We start from the raw sequence: 25,674 nt of genomic DNA, 5'->3' as shown, positions 1-25,674 counted from the left end.
GATGGTTAAGTGGTGTATGTATCAGATGATTCTTGCCAATAGTCAAGTAAAAAAATACATCACTAGGGCTTCCCTGGTGGCGCAGTGGTTGAGAGTCCGCCTGCCGATGCAGGGGACACGGGTTCGTGTCCCAGTCCGGGAAGATCCCACATGCTGCGGAGTGGATAGGCCCGTGAGCCATGGCCACTAGGCCTGCACGTCCGGAGCCTGTGCTCCGCAATGGGAGAGGCCACATCAGTGAGAGGCCCACGTACCGCAAAAAAAAAAAAAAAAAAAAATCACTAGCATTTCTTTCTTCCCTGACATATACCTTATTTTCTTCTCCCTTTAGAATTCTCGGCTTTATGTTTATGATATATAATTTAAGGTATATATTTATTTATTTATTATTATTGGTTTTTTGCGGTACGTGGGCCTCTCACTGCTGTGGCCTCTCCCGTTGCAGAGCACAGGCTCTGGACGTGCAGGCTCAGAGGCCATGGCTCACGGGCCCAGCCGCTCCGCGGCATGTGGGATCCTCCTGGACCGGGGCACGGACCCATGTCCCCTGCATCGGCAGGCGGACTCTCAACCACTGTGCCACCAGGGAAGCCCTATATTTATTTTTAAGATATGTAATTTTGTGCTGCACTAAAAACAAAACAAAACAATTCTCACTCAATGCTGGTCATTAGCCATTTATACCTTAGCATGAATCTCAGTCAACATGGCTCCTCTTCCAAGGGCATTTGCATATAGACTTTATAATGGAATAAAAAGCTTCGGGTTTTTTTTTTTTTTAATTGAAATAACCATATGTGGAGTTCTTTTTGGTTTTTTCTTGTAGAGGAAATAACCCTCCTCTGATGCTGGCTACCTTGACCCATACTGAGGTCACTAACCTCAACCAGGGTTAAGCTAGCCCTGTGCATGGTGTCTTGTATGTCCATGCAGAGGCAGGGCAGTGTGAGGAGTGGAGATGTGGCCATTTGTGTGACGGTCCAAAACAGGTAGACAGAGTGGGGTGGGCTGGGTGAGGAAGTTATAGGCAACTATGCACATACACCACTGAGAAGCAAAAGGGGTCTTTGGAAGTGAAAAAATATGTAACTAAACCTTCCCACATAACAAATATTGATAAAATGGACCATAGGCAAGCATAAATCTATAACTATAGCACAGACAATGCTTTTTCCCAATGAACTACAACATCAGGTTTTTACCCTAACACATGATAATGCATTGTATCAATAGTCAAAGATACAATTGTATCAAAAGATACAATTGCATCAAAAGTCAAGTAAGCTTCTAGTCAAACAACTAAGAAACCATAAATTGTGTTTTATAATCATTTGCCTTCAAAACAACTTTCTTATTGGAAATGCATTGTATTTGTACCTCTATCTATGTACATATATGTATAGGTATAGATGTATACATTCTATAAACTATAAAGAAACTTATTACAAAGAAAGTGAAAACATTCCCCAAATCCCATCCTCCATCCAGGTTTAAAGAAAGTTAACATTTTAGAAGTTTAATTTCAGATACTTCACTCTACATATACGAGTAGATAAAAAGATAAATAGCTCTAAATAATTCAAAGTGACAACTTGTACTATTTTAAAATGAAAAATATTTTAACATAACTTCACTAGAATGAGGACAACAAAAAAACTGTTGATGTTTCTTCATAAAATATATTAATTCCTAAAAAAACAAAAACAAAATAAATCTGCACTTAAAGTTACGTATCTAGTGGCCTCCTGTTCTGAAAAGTTGGGGGCAGGGGGAATAGCACATATCTAATCCCATAGTTTGGTATTTTTACCTTCTTGCATCTGTGACATTTATACTCTGTTCTACAACTGTAATTCCTAAATTATCTAGTCACAATCTTACATTTAAATGAATTCACTGCTCAGAATCCATCATTGGACCATGGTTTTTCTTTATTTTTTTCACTCATCTCACTGTTGGTTGGATTGTTTCATTTGTATTCCCGAAGAGGTTGTACACTTGACATAACTTGACTTGCTCAAATTCACTGGGTATAAAATTCATCAGTTGTATTTTCGCTCAGAACTTTCTAAAGAAATATTTTGAGACTGCTTCCTTTCATTAAAGTTGTTTTCAATCTCTCAATATCATGACACTTCCTTTAGGGAATATCACATCCCCTTGACATCTGGGGATCTATGTATTATTTCTTTTCCCTTTTATATTTTGTTCCACATTTATTAGTGCTAGGCTGGCCTGCATCATAATTATGATTTTGGGTATGGGAAGTTCTTTGTTTCATGTTTTCTATCTATATTCTTTTTTTTTTTTGGTTTGGTTTTAGTGACTTTTATGGAAAAGGAATACTTTAAAATTTTCACTACTTTGACATATTTAAGGAAAATTTTTGAAAACTTACAGTTACTCACCAGGTCTCTCATGCCCATAGCCTGATGAATATCACATGATGAAATGAGCGTAACTACGCAGATACAGAGAACAGACTGGTGGTTCCCAGAGGCGGGAGTTGGGTGGGGAGGGGTTAAGTGAAATGAGTGAAGGGGGTCAAAAGGTACAAATTTCCAGTTATAAAATAAATAAATCATGAGGATGTAATATGCAACATGGTGACTACAGTTAACAATAACACACTACATATTTGAAAGTTACTAAGAGACTAGATCTTAAAATCCTCATTGCAAGAAAAAAAGTCTATAACTGTGTATAGTGACAGATGTTAACTAGACTTATTGTGGTGATCATTTTGCAATACATACATGTATACACATATGAAATCGTTATGTTGTACACCTGAAACTAATATATTGTTATGTCAATTATACCTCAATTGAAAAAAAAAAGAGCTCACTGAAAAAAATAAAGCAGCTGATGAACACTACTTTTTTTTTTTTTTGCGGTACGTGGGCCTCTCACTGTTGTGGCCTCTCCCGTTGTGGAGCACAGGCTCTGGATGCACAGGCTCAGCAGCCATGGCTCACGGGCCCAGCCACTCTGCGGCTTGTGGGATCCTCCCGGACTGGGGCGTGAACCCGTGTCCCCTGCATCAGCAGGCGGACTCTCAACCACTGCGCCATGAGGGAAGCCCTGAATACTACTTTTAAATCAAAGCTGTATATATATTTAAAATTTATATCCTCTATCTCTGTCAGTATGTCTCTTTCACCAAGTTTTTTTTTTTTTTTTTCTGATTAAGGTATCTTCACACTTGGGTGAATTTCTGTATATATTATTCTACTTTTTCCTTACATGTTTTCTTCTCCGTTTTAGTCTTTCTGAATCTCTCTGATATTTTTTTCTCTCTTTTCTGATATTTTTTTCTTTCTTTCCCTCTTCTTTTTTCTTCCCCTTTTGGGTTTTCCCCGTTCTCTTTTTTTTCACCTTTGTTTATATTTTTTCCCTCCCTCTTTTTCCTTCCTTCTTTATTTTTTCTCATTTTTTTCCTGAATTGGTTGTGATTTAAGCTTAGTATTTCCTGTTTTACTGAAAAAAAATTATGGTCTTTGTTAGTTGATACATATTTATCCAAGAAAATATTGTTTCTTTCCAAGCTGTCATTCATTGATATTTATATCAGCATTCCTTTGAAGCAAAAGAGTTTTAAGTTTCTGTTCTTAATCATCTTCTTTTATTCTCTATCAATTGCTGTCTACTTTGAAATCATCATTTACTAATTAATACCATGTCTCTAAAGTCCAAAAGCCAAATTTTAGCTGCAAATGTACACAAATTTTTACATGGTTTTAGTAACAAAGCTAAATTCTGTGTGCTGGGGGAGAAATTGCAAAGGGTCATATTTTTTCATCCTGCATTTTCAATAGAAACTAAGTGTGTACATTAATAAAAAGGGAAAAAGCAGTTAATACAAAGTATTCTTTTTCGTGCATGGTACACATATTAGGAACCAATTCTTTTTTAACTTCTTTTAAATGATTTTCTGATTAACAAGACTTTCCTTAACTCAGAATTTTTATGTCATTTTGAATTCATTATCATATGCAACTCCAAAAATCCTTCCTCTTTAATTTACCGTCTCTTATTTCTAGCCCACTTTTTTTTCTATATCACTCCACAATAGTGGCTACAAAAGAGGTTTATAGTAAGTGTCTATGTCTCTGTTAACAAAAGCGGGGAGAATGATTTTGGGTGCCAGCTAATAGCTGTTGTACAATAAAATATACTTTAGAAATGCAGTTGTAAATATAACATGTTCTCCTTTAATACATTTGTCGACAAATGAAATAAAAGTCGCCTTACCCCCTCGCTTGTTGATCTTGGCATAGCCAGGAGAATAGCTCCCAGACATAGAGGATGAGCTGCTGAAAGCTACATGGGGGAGTCCAGACACAAGTGGCTCATCACATTTTTCTGAAAAGACAAGAGAGAGAGATTCAATAAATATCTTTAAATATTCATTGGATAAAATGATTTGTTAAAATAATCATTGAATATAGTACAAAATTTAAAATCTATCTAGCAAATGATTGGAATTTCGGTAACTCAACTATGATAATTCTAATAAACCACAGGCACAGTTTAAACCACCTTCTGATGCTCAAGAGTTATAACTATGATAGAGTGCTTTATTCTGAGGTGCCTCAACGCAGGCCTGCTATCTCAGAATCATGAATAACATTGTGGTTGTTTATTTCCCAAGCTTTGGAATCTGGCATCTCCTAAAAATCTTCAGTTATTTATTCATTATAGGGATTCAGGGTTAGAAACATGGAGACTGAAGGAGGGAAGACCAGGAGGAATAATATCCAAACTAAAAGATTAGGAAAGAGGTGTCAGTAAGAGAAGACAAGATAATCACCAACACGAAAAGCACTGCTGTCTAAAAAAATTAAACAGTTCCCATCATAGTTGATTAATCAACTGCACTGGAACCAGGTATTCCCTCAATTCTACTCCTCGCTTGGCTTCTACACTGCCATTAACTTTCTTTCCCTCCTCCCTTACTACTGCTGACTCTCCCATTCCACTTTGATGGATTGTTCTCACCTTCCTAATGTCTAAATGTTAAAGGGCTCAGGACTCAACTCTTGGGGTTCTTTTCAGTTTCCTCTCGCTCTCGGGGAGCCTGCACCAAGGTCCATGTATTCTCAGACTGGAATATCCCAAATCCTACCACCCCATGTCACCTGGTCATCTGGTCCAAGAAGCCATCCGTGATCACTGCTGTGAAAGACTGGATAGCCTTCCTGCTTCCTCCCTTGCTATAGTCCTTCTGTACACAGTAGCCAAAGGGACAGTTTTAAAAATATAGGTGGGTAAGGTGGCTCCTGTGCTCAAAATATCCCCTGGCTCCTGTTCTCAGTCACTTGGAATGAAGTGCAACGACCTCCAGTGGCCCACAGCTGTCCCTGCACTGATCACATCTCCCAGCATCCTTGTGCTTTGCCGTCCAGCCACCCTTTCCTTCTAACTGCAACAACAGACCTGCTCCTGCCCTGGCCTTCGCTGTTACTCCTCCAGCGACCACAAGCCTCGTCCCTCACCTCCCCCAGGCTCTGCTCAATGTTATCTCTCACAGTGCAGATGAGCTTTCCTAGTCCACCCAGCTCCACGAATACCGCACTGTCCTCACTCTCTGTACCCACTTCCAGCTTTATTTTCCTTCATAGCATTATAGAGCCACCTGACACATGGTGTTTTCACTCATTCAGTTGTTTGGTTGCTTCTCTCTCCCACTCGATTGGAAGCTCTATGGAAATAAAGTTTTTGATAGTTTGCTTAATGCTTACTTTCCGGTGATCTGAACAGTACCAGGCACACACTCTCACAACATTTGTAGAAGGAAGGAAGGAAGGAAGGGAGGGATAAATGAACGAAAAACAACAACAACTAAACCCAACAGACTCAGAGTCTTGAAGCATGATGCTGAATTACAACATGGTGCAACACCTAACTTTTAGAGAGATGGTCTTAAATCCCCAACAAGTGTTTACACGTGTTCAGTACGCTGTTTAATATGATACAGAACTACACTGTATGTTCTAGAATGGCTGCTCTCTCAGATATTCATCAACAGGAAAAAAAAACTAGCAGTAGATGGAATGAACTAGTTTTCTTGAAAAGTCACTCAAGTGGAGTGAAGTCCCCAATGATACTGGGGAAATGAATTATTATTCATTATCTCACCACTCAAGTGTGTACAAAACTGAAGTTAAAATGAACACATCCATCCTTGTAAATCATAGTTAGATTTCTTATTTTTCTTAGTTCTGCTGCAAGTGCCTCTGAAAAATATGCATGTGTGTATGAATATAGTCCCTGGAAAGTTAAATGTAAAAGAATGAAACGATGAACATAACATTTATTTTAAAAGTATCAGTTCACAAAGTAAGAATCCACAGTGAAGGATTTCATATTAATTGTCTAAAAATTTACTATTCAGTTTAGATGCCACTGAGCACACATATAAAACCTTGATTTCCTAACTTCTGACTCAGTCTAACTTTGTACAGTCTTTTGGTGTAAATTCTGCATTTAACTTTAAGGAGGAATCGTTACTTCAAAAGTTTCCATTATATTAGGAATGTGCTAATGTTCATTCATTTTTATTTTATTCACTCATATAAAATAAGAATCTATGACAATATAGACACTACTAATACAAAATAAATAACCAATAACCAACAAGGACCTACTTTATAGCACAGAGAACTATACTCAATATTTTGTAATAACCTATAAGGGAAAATAATTGGAAAAAGAACAAATATATATATATTTATTTATGAATCACTTTGCTGAACACCTGAAACTAAGACAACATTGTAAATCAACTATACTTCAATAAAAAATAAAATAAAATAATAAAAAGTTAAATAAATAAATAAATATGTAAAAAAGAACCTGTGCTGTGCCAGGCACAGGAAATGCAGCAGTACATGAAACTGACAACATTCCTGTCCTCATATAATTTATGTTTCAGCAGAAACTAAAAATAACTAAAACAAAAACAAACAGGTAAAAACATAAAGGTTAATTTATAGTATGAGATGGTTAAAAATACTACAGAGAGACAATAAACATGAAAGAGGGGGCAAGGAGTTTGGCGGGTGGGGTGGAGGTTGAGAGAGTTGCTGTTTTTTGCTGCCTAGTCAAGAAAAGCCCCTTTGATCAGGTGACATCTGAGTAGTAATTTGAAGGAAAAAAGGAAGTGAGCTCTGCTAGAAATCAACAGGATAATGCCAGGAGAAACCTTTTCTAGTCTAAACCTGCTCAATAAGGCTAGCTTATACCTGGTAATAAGGAATGACACATTTTCCAAAAGTAAGCATTCAATGCATATATAATTACATGTTACACATAGAAAGTAATTAAAATGAAGTTGATAAATAATTAAGTGATCCATTAGCTAGTTTAAATTTAGAATTTAAATATAGCAGTTATAAAACCTGAAGACAGTTTATCCTTATTACAATTTTTAAAAAAAATTTGACTTCCATAACAAATTAATCATCTTCATACCAAATTAAATTTTTTTCACTAATTTTTAAAACCCATATAAATCAAAATAACAAAATTAGAATAAAACTTGGATCAGGAAAGATAAGAGCATATAAAAGATTATTTGCTTTTTTTAAAAAAGGTGACTATAAACTTATTATCAGAATTTAAGCATCGGCAACCTCACAATCTTCTGAGACAAAATCTACAACCATGTAATTAAGAAAAATGCTACATAACTGTATGTTCTCCTGGAAGACTTTAACCACAAATATTTCTTGAGATCTTACTCTATGCTCCATACTGTTCTAACAAGTTTGGGCAATAAAATCTACCTATGTATCACCTATCTATCTATCTATCTATCTATCATCTATCTACCTCCCATCCCCTCATGAGATGCAATAATATATGGACCCACATAAAGTAATTAAACATGAAACAAGAGAATAATATCACCAGTTTGTAATTCAATGCTGAATAGAATATAATCCAGTACTGAAAGTAACAAATAAATTAAAAATGCAGGGCTGATTTTTAGATGACTTCCTTGTCAATAGTTGCTCTGTCTTAAGTGTGTGACTTTGAGTATGTCAGTTAACCCCCTATCTACAAATGACTCACAAATAATATGAAGAAATTAGCTAAGTTTCTCACAAGCCCTAAAACCCCCTAGCATTGTCAAGCACAGGAGTCCACAACTATATCCCACAGGCCAGATCTGGCCACTGCTTGCTTTTGTAAGTAAAGTTGTGTTAGAGAACAGCCCCACTCACTCATTTATGTATTGTATGTGGTTACATTCACAGGGCAGCACAATGTCACAAAATGAGACTATATGGCCTCCACCTATGGGATGCAGCAAAAGCAGTTCTAAGAGGGAAGTTTATAGCAATACAATCCTACCTCAAGAAACAAGAAACATGAAACATCTCAACTAAACAACCAAACCTTACACCTAAAGCAATTAGAGAAAGCAAAACAAAAAACCCCGAAGTTAGCAGAAGGAAAGAAGTCATAAACATCAGATCAGAAATGAATGAAAAAGAAATGAAGAAAACAATAGCAAAGATCAATAAAACTAAAAGCTGGTTCTTTGAGAAGATAAACAAAATTGATAATCCATTAGCCAGACTCATCAAGAAGAAAAGAGAGAAGACTCAAATCAATAGAATTAGAAATAAAAAAGAAGTAACAACTGACACTGCAGAAATAAAAATGATCATGAGAGATTACTACAAGCAACTATATGCCAATAAAATGGACAACCTGGAAGAAATGAACAAATTCTGAGAAAATCACAACCTTCTGAGACTGAACCAGGAAGAAATAGAAAATATGAACAGACCAATCACAAGCACTGAAATTGAAACTGTGATAAAAATCTTCCAACAAACAAAAGCCCAGGACCAGATGGCTTCACAGGCGAATTCTATCAAACATTTAGAGAAGAGCTAACACCTATCCTTCTCAAACTCTTCCAAAATACAGCAGAGGGAGGAACACTCCCAAACTCATTCTACGAGGCCACCATCACCTTGATACCAAAACCAGACAAGGATGTCACAAAGAAAGAAAGCTACAGGCCAATATCACTGATGAACATAGATGCAAAAATCCTCAACAAAATACTAGCAAACAGAATCCAACAGCACATTAAAAGGATCATACATCAAGAACAAGTGGGGTTTATCCCAGGAATGCAAGGATTCTTTAATATATGCAAATCAATGTGATACACCATATTAACAAATTGAAGGAGAAAAACCATATGATCATCTCAATAGATGAAGAAAAAGCTTTGGACAAAATTCAACAAAATTTATGATAAAAACCCTCCAGAAAGTAGGCACAGAGGAAACTTACCTCAATGTAATAAAGGCCATATATGACAGACCCACAGCCAACATCGTCCTCAATGGTGAAGAACTGAAACCATTTCCACTAAGATCAGGAACAAGACAAGGTTGCCCACTCTCACCACTCTTATTCAACATTGTTTTGGAAGTTTTAGCCACAGCAATCAGAGAAGAAAGAGAAATAAAAGGAATCCAAATCAGAAAGGAAGAAGTAACGCTGTCACTGTTTGCAGATGACATGATACTAAACATAGAGAATCCTAAAGATGCTACTAGAAAACGACTAGAGCTAATCAATGAATTTGGTAAAGTAGCAGGATACAAAATTAATGCACAGAAATCTCTTGCATTCTCACACACTAATGATGAAAAATCTGAAAGAGAAATTAAGGACACACTCCCACTTACCACTGCAACAAAAAGAATAAAATACCTAGGAATAAACCTACCTAAGGAGATAAAAGACCTATATGAAGAAAACTATAAGACAGTGATGAAAGAAATTAAAGATGATACCAACAGATGGAGAGATATATCATGTTTCTGGATTGGAAGAATCAACATTGTGAAAATGACTATACTACCCAAAGCAATCTACAGATTCAATGCAATCCCTATCAAACGACCACTGGCATTTTTCAAGAACTAGAACAAAAAATTTCACAATTTGTATGGAAACAAAAAATACCCTGAATAACCAAAGCAATCTTGAGAAAGAAAAGCGGAGTTGGAGGAATCAGGATCCCTGACTTCAGACTATACTACAAAGCTACGGTAATCAAGACAGTATGGTACTGGCACAAAAACAGAAATATAGATCAATGGAACAGGATAGAAAGCCCAGAGATAAACCCACGCACATATGGTCACCTTATTTTTGATAAAGGAGGCAAGAACATACAAGGGAGAACAGACAGCCTCTTCAATAAGTGGTGCTGGGAAAACTGGACACCTACATGTAAAAGAATGAATTTAGAACACTCTCTAACACCATACACAAAATAAACTCAAAATGGATTAAAGACCTAAATGTAAGGCCAGACACTATCAAACTCTTAGAGGAAAACATAGGCAGAACACTCTATGACATAAATCACAGCAAGATCCTTTTTGACCCACCTTCTAGAGAAATGGAAATAAAAACAAAAATAAACAAATGGGACCTAGTGAAACTTAAAAGCTTTTGCACAGCAAAGGAAACCATAAACAAGACGAAAAGACAACACTCAGAATAGGAGAAAGTGTTTGCAAATGAAGCAACTGACAAAGGACTAATCTCCAATATTTACAAGCAGCTCATGCAGCTCAATATCAAAAAAACAAACAACCCAACCCAAAAATGGGCAGAAGACCTAAATAGACATTTCTCCAAAGATACACAGATTTCCAACAAACACATGAAAGGATGCTCAACATCACTAATCATTAGAGAAATGCAAATCAAAACTACAATGACGTATCACCTCACACCAGTCAGAATGGCCATCATCAAAAAATCTACAAACAGTAAAAGATGGAAAGGGTGTGGAGAAAAGCGAACCCTCTTGCACTGTTGGTGGGAATGTAAATTGATACAGCCACTATGGATAACAGTATGGAAGTTCCATAAAAAACTAAAAATAGAACTACCACATGACCCAGCAATCCCACTATTGGGCATATGCCCTGAGAAAACCATAATTCAAAATGAGTCATGTACCACAATGTTCATTGCAGCTCTGTTTACAATAGCCAGGACATGGAAGCAACGTAACTGTCCATCGACAGATGAATGGATAAAGAAGTTGTGGCACATATATACAATAGAATATTACCAGCCATAAAAAGAAATGAAATTGAGTTATTTGCAGTGAGGTTGATGGACCTAGAGTCTGTCATACAGAATGAAGTAAGTCAGAAAGAGAAAAATACCATATGCTAACACATATACATGGAATCTGAAAAAAACAAACAAAAAAATGGTTATGAAGAACCTAGGGGCAGGACGGTAATAAAGACGCAGACCTACTAGAGAATGGACTTGAGGACATGGGGAGGGGGAAGGGTAAGCTGGGACAAAGTGAGAGAATTGCATGGACATATATACACTACCAAATGTAAGAAAAATCGATAGCTAGTGGGAAGCAGCCACATAGCACAGGGAGATCAGCTGGGTGCTTTGTGACCACCTAGCGGGGTGGGATAGGGAGGGTGGGAAGGAGATGCAAGAGGGAAGAGATATGGGGACATATGTATATGTATAGCTGATTCACTTTGTTATAAAGTAGAAACTAACACACTATTGTAAAGCAATTATACTCCAATAAAGATGTTCAAAGAAAAAAAAGACTTTATGGCCTCCAAAGCGAAAGTATTTACTATCTGACCTTTTACAGAACAAGTTTTCTAACCTCTGGTTTAGTATAATAAATATTCCATGTATCCATGAAGAAGAAAGATTAATGATCAATTATGGTAACAGGTAACATACAAATAATGAATACGACCTGAAGAATTGAGGGCATATAGATGAAGAGGGTTGAGGACACTGTAGAGAAAGGAAAGCTTAGGCAAAATCATGGAGACTACAAAGGGGATGAAATTTCCTGGAGATGGTTGTCGCTGCACTCCACGTGTGCCCATATTGCCAGACTGACTATGATGATGAACTATCCATTTTTATCTCCAACTGTAATAATAGTTATTACACATTCCATCTTCCAAAGAGACAGCTTGCTTGTTTTTCTAGAACATCTGTCTCAATATTCTGCAGACATTAAATATAAGGAAATCAAGCAAATCCCCAGAGAAAGAATTTTTTATAGTAGTAGTAGTAGTAGTAGTAGAGAGAGAGAATGCTAACATTTGAAATAATTTGGTATTGTATTTTTCCATACTAGGATGTCTTCCAAAACTACAGCCACACAGTTATGGAAAACATTCGGCCTCCAGTGTACTTCCATTCCAGGGAATCTTGGATGAAAACTAGAGGAGCAGATGGGCCTTGAGTTTTATTTTCATACAATTTCAGTCAGTCTTCAGAGTAGGTGTAAGAATTCTGTACGAATTCAAGCTGGAACAGAGGAAATGATTGGCGAAGAGAGATGAAATGGCTGTTGCCTTTCACCTACGAGAGTGTGGCCAAGAGAGATCTCTATTGGCAAGCCGTATGGGCAGGAATTTGCAAGGTCAAATGACTTCAGAACAGATGTAATTGACATCAGAGTATCATTCAATTGTATCTGTGATTGAAAAATAATGTTGGAAAATTTTCATAACACATCTTTAAAAAGTATAGCACTTAAATACATGTTTTATATCACACATTTGGAAATACAAGCCGGATACCCAGGAAACAATTAAGACTACCAAAGGACTCCAAAACCAAACAGTGGTATCAGGATGGAAATTCTAGCAATATCTTCGATTTGTATTTAGGAAAAAAAACAAACCAACTGGAAAAGGCATATTCTCAGGGGAATACATAACTCAATGGTCTCCTTACATCCTGTGCATTCAATTCCTAACTTTTGAAGCTAGAGCTATATTCCTCTTCCTGACTCAGGTTTTATGACCCTTCCTCTCCATTGTCAGGGAAAATTTCAGAGGCCACACCTCTCCCTAAACTCTTCTGTTTCCAATCAATAGCCTCCTGCCTTGCTCCTTATGGCCAAAACTATCTTCAAATCCAAGCTAAACGTCTGTGCTAATTCCCTAGTAGCATCTCACTTCCTGCAGAGATGGTCTCTCTTCCCCTGATGCTCATTTCAGTGTCTGGAGTCTCGATGCTCCAGGACTGTATTGTGCTTCCTGCTCCTGGATTTCCTGATGCTTTGTCTGCTCACCCAGGTGCCCAAACATAGCCAACTGCTGTCCTCACCAGCTGAGAATGCAACTACCTGTGTACCCACCTACTGATGACGATGCTATACTCTGTACCATCTCCCTGACTTCCTAGACAAAGCATGCTTTTCGTTACTTTGCTTCAAAGACAGTGGAAAATCCTTTGGACAAATAAGGTGGTATTTCTTGTCTAGCCTAGTGGAGAGTTTCAGGATTTGAATGAAAAGGAGACTGAAGTCATGACTCAGGTGCTTCCCGAGTCATCACTGAGGTTAATATGGCCCCTTAAATTCTTCCCAAATTATAAGAAGCATCAGTTTCCACACTCTGACCAAGAGAAGACTTGTATGGGATCTAGTACTTCTTTATTTTAGAGACTTTATTCTCAAGATTATGATTCCTTGTGTGTGTGTTTTTTTAAATTTTCCTCTCAATAAAGAGGAGAGAACAAGGAAGGAAGGGAGGGAGGAAGGGAGAGAAGGAAGGAAGGAGGGAAGGAAGGAAGGAAGGAAGGAGGGAAGGAGAGAGGGAGGGATGGAGGGAGGGAGGAGGGAAGGGAGGAAGGGAGGGAGGAGGGAAGGAAGGGAGGGAGGAGGGAAGGAAGGAAGGGAGGGAGGGAGGGAGGGAGGAGGGAAGGAAGGGAGGGAGGGAGGAGGGAAGGGAGGAAGGAAGGGAGGAAGAGAGGGAGGGAGGAGGGAAGGGAGGAAGGGAGAGAAGGAAGGGAGGGAGGAGGGAAGGAAGGGAGGGAGGAGGGAAGGAAGGAAGGGAGGGAGGGAGGAGGGAAGGGAGGAAGGGAGGAGGGAAGGGAAGAAGGAAGGGAGGGAGGAGTGAAGGGAAGAAGGAAGGAAGGGAGGAAGGGAGGGAGGGAGGGAAGGAGAGAGGGAGGGAGGGAGGGAGGGAAGGGAGGGAGGAGGGAAGGAAGGGAGGGAGGAGGGAAGGAAGGAAGGGAGGGAGGGAGGAGGGAAGGAAGGAAGGGAGGAGGGAAGGGAAGAAGGAAGGGAGGGAGGAGTGAAGGGAAGAAGGAAGGAAGGGAGGAAGGGAGGGAGGGAGGGAAGGAGAGAGGGAGGGAGGGAGGGAAGGAAGGGAGGAGGGAAGGATGGAGAGAGGGAGGGAGGGAAGGAGAGAGGGAGGGAGGGAGGGAAGGAAGGAAGGAGGGAAGGATGGAGAGAGGGAGGGAGGGAAGGAGAGAGGGAGGGAGGGAGGGAGGGAAGGAAGGAAGGAGGGAAGGATGGAGAGAGGGAGGGAGGGAGGGAGGGAAGGAAGGAAGGAGGGAAGGATGGAGGGAGGGAGAGAGGGAGGGAGGGAGGGAGGGAAGGAGGGAAGGAAGGAAGGAGGGAAGACAGCACTAACAATTACTTCACAATGTTTCTTTACAGCTGTGGCAGATCCATTATTTTTACTCCCTATAAACTTGGGCTGCTGCTTACAGAAGTATTTTGTTTTGATGCACTTAGAAACACGGTGCTTTGTCTTCTTTCCTTGACACGCATTACTTGAATAGGCTCTGTATTTTTCACCTCAGGACTTTGCTAACTTTAGCATTCTATTAAAAAATCCAAACAAACTGAGCTCATTCCACATGTCATCTGTGGAAATCCCATACCCCAATTACTTCTCTCTATGGAAAGGGTGTAATCCTATCTGGAAGCCAAATGTCTTTAAATTTAATAATAATTTACAGATGTATTTTGAAATATAAGTATTGTATTATTCCTTGAATGTATGGCAAGTACAGGAAGTATAAATAAGACTTTCTCTTCCAGTAGTTTTTAATAATTTTTTTCAAGTTCAGTTATTTTAACTTAACCTGGTCTAATAAATATTTTCTTGGGATAGTTGTGACTTTCAAAGGTAGTATTAGGCTGAGATTTTCCCAGTATTAGCACATGGAAGAAAGAGCATGCTCTTCACAATAAAAAAATCAAGATTTTATTCCGAAGGGCCAGAATTTGGATGACTAGCTTCTGTCTTATCCAGAGTCTCCTCAGTTTTTCCATTACTTCAAATGTCTAGTTTTGGGTCAGTTTTTCTACGATTTTTTACATCATAGCAATAGAAAGTAAATGGTTAAAAAAAATCCGTGTTATAGGAGCATGTTAGAAAAATGTTTGCTCCTCCTTAGGGCAAAACCACCAAGGACTCCAACTCTTCTCCTAGTTTATATATCTTCACTTCCATCATATTTTCCTCCCACTCTTCTGATTCATACCTTGCTTTGTGTACCTTCTCCAATTTCCCTGGCCTATTCTGTGTCACTAGAAATAAGATCCATTTTTTTCCTGATCCTATAAAATGTCATACAATACAGAGATAGGAAGGACTCTCATAATCCATAGAAGTAACCACTGTTACAAGTCTTCACACACACACACACACACACACACACACACACACACACTACATTTAATATAACATATATGTTTAAATAAGCAAGAACCAGATTTACTATCTGGTCTTTAGCATACTTTGACCTATCACAGAAATTCCCATACAAATATTGCCTTCTGTTTTAAAATAAAAATAAATATTGTTTTTGTGTATTTAACTTTATATAGGGACCTTTATTATTTATATCTGCATCTGCATAGCAGGGTTAAATTCCTGCACAGAAAATGCAAGAATATTAGCTCATTGGTAAAACAGATTATGTAGTTAAGCTGAGAATTAATTGTCCTTTCATACAATGTATGGAAGAATGGCTTTAGTTTCCTTTACCTACTCCACAAAGAACTTAGCGGTCATGAAGAGAAGTACAATCAGTTTGCCATCAAATGCTAATTTAGGGAAAAGTTAAAGATAATGAATTTAGAACTAAATCAACTGAGTGGACATATTTTACCTGATATGCAATGAAAATCATTAAGTGAAAAAAGGAAACTTATATCTCCCCCTTTTTCTTCTCATTGAATCTTTCCTGTTTACTAGTCAATAGAGGTGACTCTATTTACTTTTTTGTTCATTTTCTATTCAATGGAACACAGCCCAATGTGCTACAAATGCATTGCAGTAGCCATGCGTTAAATGAGGCATTTATCCCTCTTCCATCTCAGTAGCATAAACAGTAGAAACCATTAAACCAAAATCAGCAAATAAAGAAATAGTAATAGCAATCATTTATTGAGTACTTATGTGGCAGGCAATATAGTAAATATTCCAAGAGAATTCTCTCAGTGAGTTACTTTAGTAAGCCTTTGACATAGGTATCATTACCATTTTACAGATGAGGAAGCTTGAGACCTCACAGCTAAAGAATAATAGAACCAGGACAAAAATCAAGTTGTGCCTGATTACAAGACCTATGTTTTTGAGGTCTACATTTCAAGGTCACAGCATCTCCAGATTCACTTTGGATAAAATTTGTATATGTTGCATTGGATTTATTCCTAGGTGTGCAGATCTCCTAATAATATTGAAGTAGTCAGATTTTTCTTACCACTTCCCATTTTGATCCCAGGAATTTACTTGAAGTGATACCCTATACCATGATATTGCAGCAATTTCAATATCTTCTGTCCACAGCAGGCCCATACCTTTCAACTAAAAGGAAGAGTCTCCTGCAGTTTTACATAGGTGTTCTCAGAGAAAACCATACAGAATCAGCCACTCAATTGATATGCCTACATCCAATGAGTACGACATTTAGCAAAGTACATCAGATTTATTCCATTTATTCATGTAATAAATATGTATTGGGTAGTTATTTCCTGAGTCAAACTTTATCCCTTTAAAATCCATTTTCTTCACAGTCGCCAGCTGGATCTTTTAAAAATGGGGATCAGATTATTCTTGGCCATTGCTCCTGATGGCTTCCCCTCGCACTGAGTATGAAATCCCAACTCCACCAAAGCCTGCAATGGTCTGGCCCTGAGTGATCTCTGGTTTTATTTTATTTCACTCTTCTCCTCTGGGTCACTAAGCTCTTAATTTCACTCTTCTTTCTCTTTTTCAGACACACAAAGCACACTCCCTCTCATGGCCCTTTCCCCCTTCCCTGCCTCCGGGCTAGAATTCCTTTCATCAGGTCTAAAGAGGGCTGGCTTCTCTCCAGGCTGCCCCCAACTCAAATACCATCCTCTCTTTTTCTGGCCAGTGTCTAAATTCACCAACTCAATTTTCACCTTCATAGGCCCCAAACATTACTTGCTATTCAATGGATTGCACTGTTTTATTTTGTTCACAGCACCAATCACAATCTAAAATTACCTTGACTGTTTATTATTTAAAAATCTGTTTATTCCTTGTTGACTGGGTAGTAAGGACAGTGGGAACGGGGCATGTGCCTGTCCTGTTGAGCCTGTATTCCCAGGGCCTAAGAACCTGGCATGCAGCACGAATGCCATAAAAGGCTGTTGCATCAATGAATTAGTGACAATGATAGGTAATAAATCCATCTAAATGTGAGCAAGGCACAACAGTTCCTAGTTTTGGCTGTTGAGATGTATTCACTTTATCTATCTAATGGACATTTTTGCATTTTTCCATTTTAAAAACTGCTTGTGCAGAGAGAGTTGACTTTATCCCATGATGTTACATGTAGATCTTCCTGGCTGTATCCCACGTGAGAGAGAGCATCTATCTCTCTGATCTTTACCACCTTAAAATGACCTGTCATTTGAACCCTTGGATTATATTGAGGGTTCTTCTATATCATCAGTACATGCCTTTAGAACTTTTAAAATATCTTGGCTCCAGCAAATGAATTTTATAAGAGTTGAAGTTACTGACTTTTCTGAGCGAGCTCTTTTGCAGCTTTTCTTTGTTTTCAAAAGAACATAAGAATTTGGTACTTCGAATATAACACTTTCATCCTGTATGATTGACAATCTACTGTGATAAGTATTTGTTTATACTTTGATCACCCTGCTATATGGTGATTCTTCTAGAAGGAAGGGGACTTCATTATGTTCTCAAAATATGGAAAATAGAACATATAGTAGGGATCTTCATATACTTTGAAAAATATTGAACACAATCAGTACAGTAGCATCTGATAACAAATAGATTCAATGCCATTATCTAAAAAAGTCAGATCAACTTTCTTCCATTCTGCCTTTTTTTAGTCCAATAGCTATATTAGAAAAAATTTAAGGTAGTATAACTAGAAAATCAGTCACGTTGCAAGAATCATGGTTATAAATCAAATAGGAAATTGTCTTGTCTGCATGTACCAAGGGCGAATTACTCAAGACTTGTAGTTCAGATTTTGCTGGACATTTAACAGCTGCAGCATGTTTCTGACATATGGTTTAACAGATTAATCAGTTTCAAATTATCTACCGAACTGTTAATACTAGAAAAAAATAGATTTGTGAGGCTCTAAAAAAAAAAGTTTTGTCTCCTCTAAGTCGATCTTCTAATTTCAGATAAATAAATCCTATCACAAAAAATAATATCAACTTTTACCCTTTGTGTAATATAGACAAGGTTGTGAAATTTAATTCATATTACTTCATGAAAAAAAGGAAATGGTATTCAAAAATAGCATCAACTATTTGCCCTGGAGCCAGGCAGAGGTTTTAATCTCTAAAATAATGGTGAACAGTGCCCTTTCTTTTTTTTTTTTAACTTAACTTCTAGTCTCGTAAGGAGGCGGAGCTACCTAGCACTTTTAATAAAGCAATAATTTGAAGAGTGCCAAGGTCAACTGCAGTATGCCTAAATGAACTTGAGGACTCTTCTAGCTGTCAAGGGCAATCTTCCTATGGATGAGGTTATTTTGGATTGCAATTTGTTGGTTCACTGGTAAACGTCTCAGTTTTTGAACCTCTAGTTTCATTTACTGGTTAATTCAAAGACAGTATTCACAAATAAGATGCAATGTACTTATTGACAACCAAGTCTACTTCCTAGTCTACTTAACCCACTTCCACTTTTAAATAATTAACTAAAGAGCTATAGATAAACATCCTCTGGTGTTCCTGACTCAAGTCACGTCAGATTTGATCATGCACTTGATTGGTACAAAGTGGACAGTGGACCATTAGACAGTCAATAAAGTGAAGCTGTTGAAGAATGTTTAATTAATTGACAAATATTTACAGTATGTGAAGATAAAGAAAAATGGGCCATGAAACAGTGCTTATACTATACTCCCTATTTTATCAAGTGTATATTTATAGACCAAAAAATGGCTGAAAGAATACGTAAACCAAAATGTTAACCATAATGTCACATTTATGATGATAACTGCGACTTTTATTTTCCTGTTTCTTACTTTTTTTGAAATGTTCTTCAAATAACATGTATTGATTTTATAATAAGATATGAAAAATAACTAGTATTAAGGATAACTGCTCAGTGATTATGAAGTTAAGATGATATGCATTCATTTATTCACTCAACAATTATTTATTAAGTGCCCACAGCAGGTATGCAGCCGGGAACGACACAGAGTTTTCTATTATAATAAATAACACATTTAAAAAATACACAGTGTATCAGATGGTGATAATTACTATGGGGGAAAATAGAGCAGGGAAGGAACTTGAGGGTACCTACCGGGGGGTTGCGGGGGTGAGTGAATGTCCTTTCAATGAGGCATCTGAGAAGCCCTCATTGATAAGATCATTTTGGGGCACAGATTTCTTGGAAAAGAGGGAACAAGCCATCAGGTTTCCTAATATCTGTGGAATGGTGGTTTCAGGGCGAGAAATAAAAGCGAGAAAGAGCAGGAGCAGGATGGACACGAAGGCCAGTGTGGAAGGAGCAAAAGCATGGGGTAAACAAAAAGGAAACAGATCAGGCAGACGATGGGGAGCGAGGGAGAGGCGGGGCTTGTAGTCCTTGGAGGGGATTGGAAGGAATTGGGCTTTAGCAACCTTCAAAGGTCTTAAGTCCTTAGAGCAGAAAATGTGATATTTTACCAAATTTAATATAAAGGAAGTGAAAGTTTAATGTAAATAGTTTAATGTAGTATTTTTAACATCTTTATGGGAGTATAATTGCTTTACAATGGTGTGTTAGTTTCTGCTTTATAACAAAGTGAATCAGCTATACACATACATATATCCCCATATCTCCTCCCTCTTGCGTCTCCCTCCCTCCCACCCTCCCTGTCCCACCCCTCTAGGTGGTCACAAAGCACCCAGCTGATCTCCCTTTGCTACGCAGCTGCTTCCCACTAGCTATCTATTTTACATTTGGTAGTGTGTATAAATCCTAATGTTTTTTTTTCTGCAAATATTTTTCAAGGTATTATTGCAAACCAAAGTTGGTTTATCACACACAAAAAAAGGTGTGTGGTGGGGGAGGGAAAGAATTGTACATTATTATAACCATATTAATTATAGTACATTAAAATGGTGGTTTATATTACAAATAAGCCTGTAAGTTTAAATATCCTAGTGTTATAACCCAATGTACAGACTTCCTTTATACAATACATATAACTATCAGGAATGCAAAAAAGAAACAAAAAAACAAAAACATAAATAATGCCCATTTTATAGGTGATATTTTAAACAATGAAAACACCAGGCTCTGATTGACTACTGGGGCATTGGTCCCTCAAAACCTTTTCTAAAAATGGAAATATTTGTAGCAGCAATGCTTCTTTAAGCATCTGGATACAAGTCATTGCAAGGCCATTTCCGATAAATTTTAGTTATTAACTATATCTTACAAAAAAACCCCAGCCTACACATAAATTTATCTTCCAAATATGGAAGAAACAAACAATGTCCCACGTTGTAGTGTCCTACAAGTGTCACATTGATGCTTATAACTGAGTCCTTCTGTGAGCAAGCATACCACACTCATACGGCCGATCACACAGGAAGTCCACAGGGAAAAACAGAACAGAAACACTGGACAACAGGAAGAACTTTGGAGCTAACACGATCTCATCAGAAAAGGCACGTTTCATAGGGTTCCTTATCACGGTCCAGACAGACCTTCAGAAGCTCTTTCTCAGAACAACGTCCTCCTTCGAATGAGACCACTGCACCTGCTTGGGGCGGCCCTCTACTGCTCATTTCAGAGATAGCACTACATTGGAAGGAAGAATAAGGAAAACCTCACGAGCTCACTGAAGAGGATGTGCTCTTCGAAAAGCTTCCAGCAAACAGTGCGCAATAAGATTGCCAAGATGTGCAAGCTTCCAGGGATGTGCAGATTCTCTTTTATGATGTCCTGTCAGCAGGCAGCTCTGCTGAAAGGCTAATTAAAACCTTTCAAAAACGCCCGTAAAATGCTTCGCAACCAACCCTAAGACCATTCGGAGGAAAGGGTCCACGGGAGGTGCGTAGGAAAAGCCCAGGAAGGCCTCAGCCGCTTCCTTGACGCTGGCTGGGAGGAGGACACTGCCGGGCAACCGACCGATGGAGTTGGGGACCGGCTCTTGGGTAAACTCGGGATCAAAGTGCCGCAGGTCGCTGGGTCCACTCACATTTGGGTTAAAAGGGGAGTAGGGGCTTCCCTGGTGGCGCAGTGGTTGAGAGTCCGCCTGCCGATGCAGGGGACACGGGTTCGTGCCCCGGTCTGGGAAGATCCCACATGCCGCAGAGTGGTTGGGCCCGTGAGCCATGGCCGCTGAGCCTGCGTGTCCGGAGCCTGTGCTCCGCAACGGGAGAGGCCACAACAGAGAGAGGCCCGTGTACAGAAAAAAAAGGGGAGGGGGAGTAATCGTCATATTAATGAGATCATCCCAGTTAATTAGGGAGAAGAAGGCGTGATTCTTAATCTCCATAAAGTCATCCTTGGGACCAAGCCTCTTTGTCCTGTCCTTCTGCAGGAGGCCCTCCAGGATGTGTCTTGCAGAATTTGTAATATTTGGCTTCAGCTGGAGGGGTTTGTTCAGAATGTTGTCGTACATCTCAGCTGTTTCGGCTATAAAAGGGAGGCAGGCTATACAGCATCTCATATAAGACGGCCCCCAGACACCACCGGTCCATGGTCCTATCATGAGGCTGCTTACGAAGCACCTCAGGTGCAAGATACTTGGGTGTGCTGCAGAAGGTGGACGTCGTGCCATTGTGTTCAGCATTCTCCTTGCAGAGTCCAAAGTCAGTAAGGACAATGTGTCCCTGTGAATCCAGCAAAATATTCTCTGGCTTTAAGTCTCTATAAATGATGGTAACCCAAGGCACTGGCTACTTCAGCAGCATAGAACCGAGCCCGTGGTTCCAGGAAGCATTGCTCTCTCTGGAGATGGTAGAACAACTCTTCACCGTTAATGTAGTCTAGGACAAAGTACAGTGTGGCAGTCGTCTGGAAAGAGAAGTGGAGGCCCACCAGGAAAGGGTGTTTCACGTTCTTCAGGAGAACATTCCACTCTGACATAATATGCTTTTCCTCCTTCTTTTTCAGGATCGCTTTCTTGGTGGAGAAGGGTTGGCATTCATGAGCTCAGGCTCCTGAGGTTGGGAGATTTTCAAAATGGACTGAACTTCAGGGTGTTGGCATGCATAGGAGTTATTGGCAATCTTCTGAATAAAGTTATTCAGGCCCATCCTTCTCTGTTTCATGAAAGCGATGAGAATTGCTACCATGCCCCTCACCCTGGAGTAAGTGAGGGTGCCCCTAGCAGCCTCGGTTTTCACCATCATCACCACACAGACGGACCATGCGGAGGTGTCAGACACGGGAGACCGGCTCAGCCAACACTCTGTGTTTTTTATAAGACCGATTTTTATAGCAGTTTGATGTTTACAGCAAAATTGTGAGGGTGGCACAGAGATTTCCCATACACCGGCATTCCAACACGATTATCAGTATCACTCACAAGAATGTTACATTTGTTACCAATGATGAACCTACATCGACACATTATAATCTCCCCAAATCCATAGCTTATTTTAGGATTCACTCTTCATGTCATACATTTAATGGGGGCTTGAACAAATTATGATGACATCCATTCATGATTGTAGTGTCACAGAATAATTTCACTGCCCTAAAAATACCCTTTGCTACATCTATTCATCTCCTCCAAACTCCGATTTTTTTTTTTTTTTTTTTTTTACTGCCTCTATCGTTTTGCCTTTTCCAGAATGTCATATAGTTGGAATCACAGGGCATGTAGCCTTTTCATATTGGCTTCTTTCACTTGGTAGTATGTGTTTAACTCTCCTCCATGTCTTTTCATGGCTTAGTAGCTCATTTCTTTTTAGTGCTAAAGAATACTTCACTGTCTGGATGTATCACAGTTTCTTTATCCATTTACCTACTGGAGGATATCTTGATTGTTTACAAGTTTTAGCAATATGAAAAAGCTGTTATAAACATCCATGTACAGGTTTTTGTCAGGGGTAAGGACAGTTTGAAATTTTAATATTTAATGAAAACATGGGAGGATAAGAAAAAATTCATTAGATAGAAAATGAAAGAGAAGAACATTCCAGGCAATGGAATCAGTATCACAAAAAGGCATAAATATAGGAATGCCTACCGTCTTTAAGGAGGAATGAGACACAAGCTAACAGAATCTTAAACAAAACAAAACAAAATAAAACAAAACAAACAAAAAACCTCAACAACTTATTGCAGCTGCCTGACATGCTCTTTTCCCCATTTTCTCTTGGATAACTTATCACATCTTAAATGACAGGAGAAGAGACCTTCTCCAACTCTACCATACGTTAAGCTACATTTAGTCTGTCTCTATTCTTTCTCAGAGAACCTACTTCCTTTCCTTTGTAGCAACTATGATGAATAGGACTCATGTACTCATCTGTGCATTTCCTTTTTTTTTGCGGTACACAGGCCTCTCACTGTTGTGGCCTCTCCCGTTGCGGGGCACAGGCTCCGGACGTGCAGGCTCAGTGGCCATGGCGCACGGGCCCAGCTGCTCCGCGGCATGTGGGATCTTCCCAGACCGGGGCACGAACCCGTGTCCCCCGCATCCGCAGGCGGACTCTCAACCACTGCACCAGCAGGGAAGCCCTGTGCATTTCCTTTTTTAATGATGACTCCACCGTGAATTGTATCCTCACGGATGAAGTTCTCGATAGTTTTCTTCACTTCTCTGTTCCTAGCACATGGGACAGTGACTGGTGTCCAGAATGAATGAACAGCAGATGGTACAGAGGGTAGCAGTCATTGAATTCATAGAGGTGTTGATAGGGATAAGGATGCTGAGGCCAAATTGTGTAGAAAAATCTCATTTGTTCATTCCTGTTTTGCTTGTTCTCAATTATTCTCTCAACAAATGTTTATTAGATGCTTATTATGTTTAAATCTAGGTTTTTTTTGTGTGTGTGTGGTACACGGGCCTCTCACTGCTGTAGCCTCTCCCGTTGCGGAGCACAGGCTCCAAACGCGCAGGCTCAGCAGCCATGGCTCACGGGCCCAGCCGCTCCACGGCATGTGGGATCTTCCCGGACCGGGGCACGAACCCGTGTCCCCTGCATCGGCAGGCGGACTCTCAACCACTGCGCCACCAAGGAAGCACTAAATCTAGGTATCTTTTATCCAAGACTTCACAGGCTAGTGAATTTCATGCTATAAATGTGGGTTATATTCTGTGGGCCTTGAGAAACCACTGATATGTTTTGCTTAATAGGGTAGTGATATGATCCAATCATATCTATATTTTAAAAGAAAGAAAACTTTGGCAGCGGGGTGAAGGAGACTTGGAGGTATGTTCTGGAAACAATCAGAATATTACACTGTAAATTAGAAGTTGCATGAAGATGAACAGAAGCCAGTGGCAGTGGGCTTCTATGAGGGGAAAGATGGAAAAGATATTTTGGAAGGTGACTGAAGTTGGTGTTACAGGATGTGCAAAGTAATAGAGAAAAGAGAGGCAGATTTCTTATGTGCATGACAGTAGTGTGAGTCTTTGATCAAGTAAAGACTATAAAATATGCTGTTGGATTCATTTGCCTGAATTGTTTATTAAAACAAGAAGTTGAGTCATTTAAGAGCGTATGCTGAGATTATATCTTTACTTTAGTTAAAAGTTAGGCTATTGGGCCTCCCTGGTGGCGCAGTGGTTAAGAGTCCGCCTGCCGATGCAGGGGATACGGGTTCGTGCCCCGGTCTGGGAGGATCCCATATGCCGCGGAGCGGCTGGGCCCGTGAGCCATGGCCGCTGGGCCTGCGCATCCGGAGCCTGTGCTCCGCAACGGGAGAGGCCACAACAGTGAGAGGCCCGCATACCGCAAAAAAAAAAAAAAAAAAAAAGTTAGGCTATTAACTAAAATGATCAGTCATAGGTTCTGTAATTCATTTGTTGAAACAATAAAGTTTACTTAACTAGGAAAAAGAAAGCCAAGAATACAGCACCTATAAAACCTCCCTAAGACCCTTCAGATTCTCACTGGCCTTCTTTAAGACAAAACTATTCAGTGCTTCATTTTACATCTACATATTAAATTGCAAAACTCTGTCTCCTTCACCAAAATACTTTGCTGTTGAATAAGATTTCTCCAGCACGTACAGTTCCCTTAAGTGGTGTTCTGCTAACTTGGTACCTTTCTTCGTAACGGTAAACAGTTGTGCACTAAGGCCTGTCCATTCCAACTTCTGATGGACCTTTCTCTCACCTTTTTTTCTTCTTATGACATTTTTTTAATCTTGTCCTTTCTAATGTCTTTGG

General features: G+C 39.2%; 1 protein-coding gene and 1 pseudogene across 1 annotated transcript in view; both read right to left on the bottom strand.

The window, feature by feature from the left end:
* The window catches only part of CNTNAP2 (contactin associated protein 2), a 1,481,544-nt gene extending 1,460,650 nt beyond the window's left edge, over positions 1-20,894 (bottom strand). Inside the window, exons 1-4 of the mRNA XM_060107754.1 lie at positions 20,886-20,894; positions 19,635-19,972; positions 5,402-5,616; positions 4,255-4,365 (exon numbers count right to left, since the gene is read on the bottom strand). Of these exons, the coding sequence (XP_059963737.1) occupies positions 4,255-4,365; positions 5,402-5,616; positions 19,635-19,972; positions 20,886-20,894 (673 nt within the window). The remainder of the gene's footprint in view (positions 1-4,254; positions 4,366-5,401; positions 5,617-19,634; positions 19,973-20,885) is intronic.
* An 86-nt stretch (positions 20,895-20,980) lies between these two features.
* On the bottom strand, positions 20,981-22,681 carry LOC132495835 (serine/threonine-protein kinase Sgk1-like; annotated as a pseudogene).
* Between the last annotated feature and the right edge of the window lie 2,993 nt (positions 22,682-25,674).

This window comes from Mesoplodon densirostris, chromosome 9, assembly GCF_025265405.1.
Source record: "Mesoplodon densirostris isolate mMesDen1 chromosome 9, mMesDen1 primary haplotype, whole genome shotgun sequence".
NCBI lineage: Eukaryota > Metazoa > Chordata > Mammalia > Artiodactyla > Ziphiidae > Mesoplodon > Mesoplodon densirostris.
The sequence above is the reverse complement of the archived record's forward strand: the minus strand, read 5'-3'. Positions and strand labels throughout refer to the sequence as shown.